This window comes from Epargyreus clarus, unplaced genomic scaffold (assembly GCF_041222505.1).
Source record: "Epargyreus clarus isolate Ecla_fem2 unplaced genomic scaffold, WU_Ecla_fem_2.2 ptg000017l, whole genome shotgun sequence".
NCBI lineage: Eukaryota > Metazoa > Arthropoda > Insecta > Lepidoptera > Hesperiidae > Epargyreus > Epargyreus clarus.
In genome coordinates, this window is record NW_027332225.1 from 1,674,145 (window position 1) to 1,685,036 (window position 10,892).

Consider the following 10,892-nt stretch of genomic DNA (forward strand, 5'->3'; position numbering starts at 1 on the left):
AACTCATGTGCATGCGAATAGAACTCTCATTTTTTAGTGCTCTGCTGGAAAATGCTATGCTAAGTTCACCAACATTAAAAGTATAACACTTAATAATTAAATACATTTCATTTTTCCATAATAGCTTCTTCTTTGTTCTTTTCATATTAGCTTAATAGTTAACAGTTTTTTAATAGGTCCAAAATTGCTTATATTCTTTCACTAATTTCATAAAAATACATTGTATTATTTGTTGAGACATTACAGCTTTAAAGTATTCAATATAATCTATAAAATGACGAAACTTCTAAGAGTTCCAAATTGTGTACAGTCTGTGCAAGGAGTATTGACTTTTGTATGTCTGTTTGATTGTGTGTCACCTTGACAGATCCATCCATCTTATTTAAAATAATTTAAATGGCGATTCATATTTAATAATTACCAATACTGATTTTTATCAAAGTAAACAATAAATACCGTCTGTGTAAATCAGATGGTGTTCGTGTTTGATCGTAAAACCGGTAGAAAGTAAATAAATATGAGTTCTAAAAGAGGTAAACGGCATGCGGGCGGCAAGCATTTTGCAATAGCCGAGTCTGTTAGTATTGCACTAAAAATCCAGTTAGATAAATTTCTTGCCGATGAAAATGATACGGAATTATCGTTCCCGTCGTTCCTGTCTTCCCAAGAACGCGGATTTCTGCATCAAACCGTCGCGAAGCTGGGGCTCAAATCGAAGTCGCGCGGGAAGGGTAATTTTTGCAACCCCTTGTTGCGCGTACTAATTATTCGATTTTTGAAATTTGAAACAGGATTAGCCTATGAAATCTCTAATCATTACAAATTATTCTTGCTCCTTTTTTTGAATATAAATATACATGCAGTTGATTATAAAGCTTCATGTTAACATGATCTTAAAATATTTCACAAGTCTTTGTAAATTGATGATGAATTGCATTTTCTGTTGCACAAAACTATATGATATTTCGCAACTGTCTTTTTGTGTTTTGTATTTAATTTATTTGTAAAAGCAAATTGTAGTTATATTTAAATCTGCTAGCTACTTCTCCTCCCAAATTTCTAATAAACATGGCTGACTTGGGTCACTTCACACCCTTTTCAATTATACATATGTCATGTACTAATAGTAGTAGGAACTACCATTGTGGCCTTCCTACATGTCTACATATAAAAATTGTTTTGATGTTCACTCCTATATGCTTTTAGTAACATAATATTATGTGAATGAGAGCCATCAGCGATTATGGATAAGGATAAGTTTGTTGAAACAAACTTACATTTTTGATGAGGATGCTAAGTTAACAAAGATAGATCAGTTATGTTACTGATAACATCAAACAATCATATTATTCATTAGGATTGTTAGTAGATGTAGCTCCATATGCAATTTCAAATTTGATAAGCGAAATTTAATGCTGAGTTTAAAGTTTTAAGAATATAGATAACACTGTTGCTGTGCTTTCTATTTAACACTGTATTTTTTCTTAATTTTTGTTATTCAATGCAATGGTAGTGAAAATACAAAATGCTATTGTGTGTATAGTATTTCTCTGTTATCTGAAATGCCAATGTTAAATGCGAGAGGAAAACAAATAGTATTGTATAATTTCATTAGTAGCAGTGTTGTAACTTTCTCTTTTACAGGAGTCAACCGCTACATAACAATATACAAGCGTGTGGGCTCCACCATCATCCAGTCGGACGCCAAGCTGATCCTGGACTCCAATATGCGGTGCACGATATCCGAGCTGTTCAATGCATTCCCCATCACTAACAAGGAGAAGGATGACCTCAGCGTCAACGGCGATAAGGAGAGGAGTCCCCAACTCGCACACAAGTCTCTTGGACAGCTGAATAATGGGATCGCTCTGGTAAATTTCCTTATCAAAATGCTTAGGAGGTCCCCATTGGACTTTTGCCTCATATAACGGATATATTTGGACTTTTGCCTCATATAATGGATAAACATCTCAAACTTTTGATTGATGCCAATGTAAGCTTGCAATAATAATGAAAAAAAATATCTTTATGATATTGAAGTAGCTAATGAAAATTCAAATGGTGCAATCATTGTCTGAACTGCATAGATATAGGTTAGGTTATGTTGCCAATTTCAGCAGTCATTTGTTTGTTGGTTTTAAGGTCAAGTTTTGTGTTTATTCCACATGAATGACACAATGTAGTGTAAGCAAACTATCTACTAAATAATAAATTCATAAAAATTAAAATTACTATCAATATAGTAATTTTAATACATTTATTTTAACTATACAACAGGGACTTATTTTGCTACAAAAAATATATTTATTGCTTTTTATTTTTTCCAGGTTCCCAATACAACCTATAATCCCGAGTGCATGAAATTCAGGGAAAAACTTCCTGTCTACGAGCAAAGGCAGGAGCTTATTAATGCCATTACTCATAATCAGGTAGCTTACATTCTATGCCATTAAATATTTCATTGTTATAGAAAAAAAAACAGAATTTCTTTTTGTTAGCCCTTCGTCTTGCTTATATCCAATGTTTTTAATTTTGATTAGTGTTTACATATTGCGAAAATATCCTGAAGTAATAGCTCAAAATAATTTTCCTAACAGTCATTTTACTGCTTCACATTAATTTCTTTTCTTTTTCATTGATTACACAATTAATTTGTTTTAAATGTTGCAGGTGATAATAGTAGCGGGCGCGACAGGTTGCGGCAAGACCACACAACTACCTCAGCTGGTGCTGGACTACTGCCAGGAGCACAACCAGGTCGCACGCATCTACTGCACTCAGCCCAGGAGGATTTCAGCTGTATCTGTTGCAGAGAGGGTAACATACCTAATTATCTTTTTAGGTTATGTCACAAAAAATCTTTTAGTTTATTGGTTGATTCGTTGACTAAGCGGTAAGTGTTTCTGAAGCAAATATTTTCATCATGTCAGGAATCATTTTATTGCGACTGCAATCCTTTGATTTACATATATTTTTCTAGAAACTAATCTAAAGCCCACACTATGACCTTTGAGTGTTCATGAATAAAATAATTAAGTTGAAATGAGAGTATATTTGTACAAATAGTTCTTCATTTTATATTTGAGCTTTGTTAATTTTCAGTCTGAGTCTTCCAGTCAACCCACAATTAGCTGAAGAGTTGGACTATTCTGAAGGTGGTAGAACCATTTGTGGCTCGACTCCGGCGGCACCACCGCCACACCTATTTCTACCTAATAACAGCAGTGTTCGGCACTGTTGTGTTCCGTTTTGAAGGGTGTGGTAAGGGAGACAGACTTTTCTGAGGCATTCCAGCTTAGTGCTCAGTGGTATCAGCGTATCTGTGGCCCACCTCAGGTAGGAATATCTAATCCTATCTGGGGTTGATTACAGATGTCCATGGGCGGCAGTAGCCACTTACCATCATAAAAAATATTATAAAAAAAAAGCAATGTATTGTGTATAGGTGGCGTACGAGCGCATGGAGAAGGCGGGTCAGTCAGTGGGCTACCAGATCCGGCTGGAGTCGCGCGTGAGCCCGCGCACGGTGCTCACGTACTGCACCAACGGCGTGCTGCTGCGCACGCTCATGGCCGGCGAGAGCGCGCTCACTGGTAACGTAGCGTTGACATATCATAGAAAAAAAAATAGTTTATTTCTTTCAAATGGTGTCTACAAAACAAGTGGCAAGGGCCCCTGTACTGGGATGAAAAACCTGTGTTACATGGTATCCCACATTTCCAAACAAGGAGATATTAACAATTTGAAATCTAATTTTAGTCAACACAATATGATTGTCACAATGGAGTTACGGTGCAGAGGTATGTTATAAAAAGAAAAGTGTGTGAGAGGGTATGTGTGTCCGTTGTGTGTGTGTGCGCGTGTGTATGGGTGTGGGTGTGTGTATGAAATCATAGAGATGCTAATATTTGTAAACGGGCCCTTAGTCAGCTGGGAAGTAGGGTCAAGACTTGGTTTGGGTCTGGTCTTAAGCCTTAATTTAGTATGCCTACTCTCGCAAGTCATTTCGAACCAACAAGGAGTCGTTTTTATTTTAACTCATGTTAAGATTTAATGTTATCAAATGCACTTGGACTCTATACCAGTCTGGATACCTGTATACCTGAGATTTAAAAAAAAATATCTCAAAGGTATGTGAAGTCTACCAATACACATTTGGCCAGCACGGTGGACTATGGCCTAATCCTTCTCATTATGAGAGGAGTCCCGTGCCCTGCAGTGGGACAGTAAAGGGTTGATGATGATCTAGCCTCGTGACATGTTCGTGTTCGTCGCTACAGGTGTGACTCACATCTTCGTGGACGAGGTGCACGAGCGCGACAAGTTCAGCGACTTCCTGCTGGTGGCGCTGCGGGACGCCCTGCCGCGCGCGCGCGACCTGCGCCTCGTGCTCATGTCCGCCACTATGGATACACAAATATTCTCCAGGTAAAACCCGCGCCAAACTTCTAGTTCGCTCTGAAGTTGTTGCGCGCAGGTAGTCAGAGAACCAATACGGTCGAACACAACCACAAGCGTATACTCCGTAGCAAAAGTGAAGGCACACTAACGCAGTTATGTACCCGTGGGTGAGAGCGAGCAACAGATTGGTACCGGGGGGTACCGCGCTTTCTACGTCCCGCTAATATCTACAAAATGCTCTTAAGGCACTACATATGCTTTACATATAGATTTGCATGTGATAGACTAACAAATTTAAAAAAAATTATATCGATAGTTGCACTAACCAATAATTAAGAAACCTCCAGGATACCCTTAAAGTAAAATAAAGACAGTAATTAAATCTATTAACCCTGTGTTGTATTATTACCAGGTATTTCAATAACTGCCAAGTAATCACGATCCCCGGCCGGCTTCATGAAGTGCAGCGCTACTACTTGGAAGATGTGCTAAAGCTGACCCAGTACAGAACAAAGAAGATGGTACAGGTGGAGCGGGACCTCAAGAATAAGCTCAAGACAGGTAGCCACAGCTACTGGTCGCATCTGGAAGGTGAGAAAATTATTATTATTAATGAAATAGTTGCAGCAAATTAATGTGCAGTCTGATGTACTAGTAGTAGTGTCTCCCACTATCTTAGATAGGATTGGACTGCTGAGGTTGATCATAAACGTGTTGCTTCCTAAGCGTTCTATCTAGTCTTCCCTTAGTTATACCCTTCAAACCAGAACACAGCAAGGCTTCTTAATAAACTGGTCACTGCTCTACATACTGTGTATGTTTATTTTACTGTTTTATGTTTGGTTAATTATCCTTTGTTTATAGGACAAAAATCTAACGTAGAAGATAGCGCGGGTACTAGTAAGGACGGCGTGGAAACTATCTTGGAGCCGGCGCTACAGGCCGACATGGACGAGTTCCTTGAGGAATGCTTCAACGAGGGCAGCTTGGTGAGTCTCACATTAGCACTAATCCGTGATATTTTTGTATTCAATGTATTGTATATTATAAAACTGAATTTGAAAGTTTGTTTAATGGTTTGCTTATTTTTGGGATTATGGGAACAGATAGCGTAATTGTGGTTTATTAATTCCATGTTATTGCGTCAGGACTCGTTCAGCCAGCTGCTGTACATGTACCTGTCGGAGGGCGTGCCGGCCGACGCGGCCACCTCGCGCGGCGCCCGCACCGGGCTGATGGCCGCCGCCGCGCGCGGCCTCACGCACACCGCGCAGCAGGTGCTGCGCATCGGTACGTACACACACACACGCGCGCGTTAGGCAAGCATCCACACAAACACGTGTACATTCGCTGCACGCACACGCATACACACGTACAGGCTCGCATGCACTTACGCAGGCACACACATCAATGAACCATATATTTGCACAACGGGTAAGTATAATCATTCTTTATTATTATTAACGTAATTACCTTGTTACATTAAAATAAAGAAAAGATTTCTTCCATTGTTATGTTCACAGTAAATTATAACGAGTAATTCTGAATAACCATTTACTACTCTATGCAAATACCATGCAAAGAAGTCTAGACTCTAGGTCATTCAAATATGTAATAGCATCTCGAGTGCTAAAGCATGTCTAATTTTTTTCTTAAAGTTCTTATAATCCCATAAAATAACATTAATAATTTATTTCATTATTTTCTCCTTTATTTTCATAGGTGCCGATCCAACATTAAAAGACAAAAACGGGAAAACGGCATACGATTACGCCGTCGAGAATGGACACACGGAATGTGCCAACCTGCTGGCCACGTTCAACCCTGTGGAGGATATCAAGAACACTCAAGAAGAAGACAATGCAGCAGACAACTTCCTTCTGGACGTCTACCACCACTCCCACACCGAGGACGTCATCGACCACGAACTGATGCTCGCTCTCATCAAACATATCCATTTGAACCTACCGAAGGGCAGCATCCTAATATTCTTACCGGGCTATGACGACATAATGACCCTCAGAGACATGATCCAAACGTGCACAGAAATGAACGCGCAAAAGTATCAAATATTCACCCTCCACAGCAACATGCAAACAATAGATCAAAAGAAGGTGTTCATACCACTTCCACATGCTAGAAAGATAATTATATCTACGAATATAGCAGAAACGTCGATAACGATTGATGACGTCGTCTATGTGGTCGACTCCTGCAAGGTTAAGGAAAAATACTACGAGTCGAATGGAGGTGTCTGCACGCTGCAGTGTGTTTGGACGTCCAGAGCATGTTGCCAGCAGCGAGCCGGTCGAGCGGGTAGGACGAAGCCAGGCCACTGCTTCCATATGTGCTCAAAACGTCGCTTTAAAACCCTCCCACTCAATTCCATACCGGAAATCCTCAGAGTGCCTCTACAGGAGCTCTGCCTTCATACGAAGCTACTAGCGCCAGGGAATACACCCATAGCAGATTTTCTGTCAAAGGCTCTGGAACCTCCATCGTTCTTGGCTGTCAGGAACGCCGTATCGCTTCTAAAGACCATCGGAGCGCTAACACCTAACGAGGATTTGACCGAAATAGGTCAGCATTTGCTAGATTTAACTATAGAACCCAAATTAGGAAAGATGCTGCTTTACGCTTGCGTAATGAAGTGTCTCGACCCTGTGCTGACCATAGTCTGTAGTTTGTCCAATAAGGAGCCCTTCCAAATATCGGCAGTTCCGGAGTTTAGAAAGAAGGGCAGCACGGCGAGGAAGGAATTCGGTGCGGACAGCTTCTCCGATCACATGGTGTTGCTGCGAGCCTTCCAAGCGTGGCAGATCGCCCGCGGGAACGGCACCGAAAGAGCCTTCTGTGCCAAGAACCTGATCTGTTCCGCAACCATGGAGATGATCGTCGGATATCGCTCTCAGCTGCTTGCTCAGTTAAGAGCTCTGTGCCTGGTGAAGTCCCGCGGCTCCGGGGATATCAAGGACGTGAATGCCAACTCTGAGAAGTGGCATGTGGTAAAGGCGGTGCTGGTGAGCGGCCTCTATCCCTTCGTGGCGCGCGTGGACCGCGACTGCGGAACCCTCCGCACTGCCAAGGAGGTCCGCGTGGCCTTCCACCCTAGTTCCACCCTGCACTGCGGTGGCGGACAGTCCGGCTCGCAGAAGTCTGTCCAAAACCTACCCACAGACTGGGTGGTGTTTGAGGAAATTTCTCGAGTGGGAAGATTTTGCTTCATTCGCTGCAACACGCTCGTGACGCCGTTGACGATAGCCCTGTTCGGCGGGCCCTTGAGGCTGCAGCCCGGAGCCCTGACGCAAAGGGCGAACCCGCCCGGAATATCCAGCGACTCGGACAGCGAAGCCGACGAGAATAACTCGTCGCCAGATACGGCCGTCCTCACCCTCGACGATTGGACCGCCTTCACAGCAGACGCATCGGACGCCATCAGTGTGTATTATCTAAGACAAAAGCTCTGCGCTCTGGTCATCCGGCGTATGTCCAATCCGATGAAGACCATGTCTCCGCTAGACGAACAGATCCTAAACGCTGTGGTGCAAGTGCTGGGTGCGGAGGAGAAGAACGTGGGTTTAAGCCAACCGGCCGGAATAGGTCAGCGGCCAAAACCTTTGACCGTCGACTCAGGAAACTGGCGGATAAGGGTCGACAACAACGACGAATACCGTCAACACTATCCTCACTATAGCCAAGGCGACTACAATACGAACTACTATGGAAACCAAAATTATTACAGGAATGGACAACGACCTGGTTGGAGGAACGATGGCATGCCTCAAGGGTTTTCACCGCAAGCGTACAGTGGACCTAAGAGCCCTATGTCCCCCAACGGGAAGACACTCCTAGCGAATATAGAGAAGTATGGGGAGCAAAACGAAAGTAATACGAGTACGAGGTACTTCGTGGCGAAGGCCGACGATATCCATACAGTGGAGAACGCGCAGAGCAGCGGCTCCCCGTACCCCTTCACGCAGAACACTGCGAAGAGACTGCAGAAAGTTAAACAGGTGAGTTGTTTATTTTTCTACCAAGATTAAGTAGGGCAGTCCTTTTTAATAATTTTATATAATATTTGGCATAGGTTTGGAAGAAAAAAAAAGATATCATAATGTAGGTCACAAAAATAATTATTTATAATTATTGCATATCGTGTAACACCAATGAAAAAGATAAGATGAATTTAAACTCTTGCTTTTATGAGTCTGTTAAAATATTTTGAAAGCTTATAAAACTGTAGCTTGTTTCATTAGTAATGATTTCTTCATGCGTGCGTCGCGAAGGGGTGATTTAATGTCATTTGATTTACGCCCCTTTTTTTTATTTTACGCCTATAAAAGATCGAATTTTAACGATTTCTAGTAGACAAATTGTACGATTTTACATCTTTGTGACTTTTTTCAAAAACGATTTACGTTTTTGAAAGTTTTAGAACCCTCTGTGGTTCGACTCCGGCGGTACCACCGCCACACCTATTTTTGCGTCATAACAGCAGTGTTAAGCGCTGCTGTGTTCTGGTTTGAAGGGTGCTGTAAGGGAGAATAAGAAATATGAAACTATCATAAGGGAGAAATAAGAAACTACCATTTGAAACGTGTTTTCTTGATAGGTCATTCATTTTCGTGATTGTGATCGAACTCGAATATTTTCTCGTTTTCAGAGCGTGTTTGTTAAATTGTGTATAGTTGTTAAAGTTTTAGTTTTTTGTTGAGTTTGTTAAAGTTTTTGTTTTTTGTTCATTTTGACAATGACATTTCCTTGTTTACATTTTGGACGCCTTATTATGAATCAGACTATAGTTCTTGTTTCGAGGTACATTTAGTACATGTCCGTGTTCCCGCAGGAGGGGTGCCGCGTGGTGGTGTTCTTCTCGTGCGCGAGCGCGTCGCGGTTCACGGGCTGCGCGGCGCTGGCCGACGCCAACGGGAACCTCGAGTGGATCAGCACCGCGCCCGTGCCCTTCCACCTCATCAGGTACACATGTTCATTATAAACAAACTTTTAAATAGAAGGTCCTGTATTTGACCGCCATGTATGTAAATTTGTATGTCTGTTTGCCTGTTTCTTAGAATCTATTGATTCAATTTAGATGGAGTTTAGGTTATTTGAAAGGATATAGGTTTTTTGTGTTTGCCTTTATTATTTAATGTGCACCAACAGATTATGGGTATGTATTTGTGCGATGTGTTTACATACTCCTTATTGTTCGAGGAGTTACTTGGCCGATTTTTCGCGAGTGTTGCATGCAATAAAAATGTAAATGCAACAGTTAACGTTAACGTTGCGAATGAATGCAGTTGTAGACTTTCGTGATTGGCTTTAAAAAAATATAAGTATCTGAGAACCGATGAATGTATACACTGAATAGACAATTTACATACGCATACTCGCTTATATTACTCTATGCTTTATATTTGATTTTTTTCGTAAATGTTTCATAAGTAACATGTGTGTATGTCGTCAGGCACATCAGCAACACGCTGGCGGGCGGCGCGCGGGCGGCGGGCGCGCGGGACGGCGCGGAGCTGTGCGCCACCGCCGGCCGCGCGCTGCTGGCCGCGCTGGCCGCCGCGCGCCGCCGCCCGCCGCGCGCCATCCAGAAGCACGAGCCCGAGTAGCACAGGCCCTCCGCCCCGCCCCGCGCGCGCACCGCCCTCCCCCCGGACATCCCCCCGGCGCGTCGGGCGAGCGGCCGCCGCCCCTCCCTGCCCTCCCCCGACCTACCCCCACGAGATCCTCGGACGCGCCGGGTAAGCGATCGACGCTCTCCCCCGACTTCCCCCAATCTACCCCCGCAAAACGCGCAGGCGCACCGCATGGGCGCTCGCCGCTCCTCGCCGCCCCCACGTAACCCCTTCGAGAGCCAGCTCCGCCGCGTGGGCGCGCGCCGCCGCTCCCAGCCGCCCTCGCCCCCCGCCCGCCCCCGTGCGCCGCCCTCGCCGCCGCCCCCCACCCATCCTCGTGCGCCGCCCTCCCCGCTGCCGCCCGCCCGCCCGCGCGCGTCCAGCCCCCGCATCGGCTCCGGCCGGTGTCGCATCGACATGTCCAAGGTCCACGACTACTACGACGACATCGAGGCCATGCGGACGAACGTGGCCACCGTGAACGCCCCGCCGACGCCCGACGATCCCGACTACGCCCGCAACGTCCAGTATTGGAAGCGATTTCGCGTCTTCTTCGAGGAATATTTGAAATTGGCATTTCAGCTGAGACGGGACCAACTCAAAAAATCGGTCAGGGAAGCCGCGAAGAAGCAGCGAGCGCAAGCGATGATCTCGCAGCGAGCCGACACCGATGCGACGCCCTCCCCGCGGCGCTCCGGCGGGCGGGGACGAAACGGCCTCAATGCTCCGTATACTTTCGACGCAGAAACTTTGTCACGAATTGGTGTGTCGCAGAACACCGCTGAGCAGTTCTCCTACGATCCAACATTGAATAGACTGAGGCAGATTCAATCTCATGAGAATCCATTTGCTCCTCCGACTTAT

General features: G+C 44.1%; 1 protein-coding gene across 1 annotated transcript; it reads left to right on the top strand.

Annotated features, from left to right (window-relative positions):
* The first annotated feature begins 396 nt into the window (after positions 1–396).
* LOC140749014 (3'-5' RNA helicase YTHDC2) lies at positions 397–10,284 on the top strand. The gene is made up of 12 exons (XM_073082013.1): positions 397–731; positions 1,645–1,871; positions 2,328–2,429; positions 2,671–2,817; positions 3,446–3,593; positions 4,281–4,428; positions 4,814–4,992; positions 5,266–5,390; positions 5,550–5,691; positions 6,124–8,414; positions 9,248–9,378; positions 9,869–10,284. The coding sequence occupies exons 1-12, from the start codon at positions 518–520 to the stop codon at positions 10,020–10,022; spliced, it is 4,008 nt and encodes a 1,335-aa protein (XP_072938114.1). The 5' UTR covers positions 397–517; the 3' UTR covers positions 10,023–10,284.
* Positions 10,285–10,892: the final 608 nt, after the last annotated feature.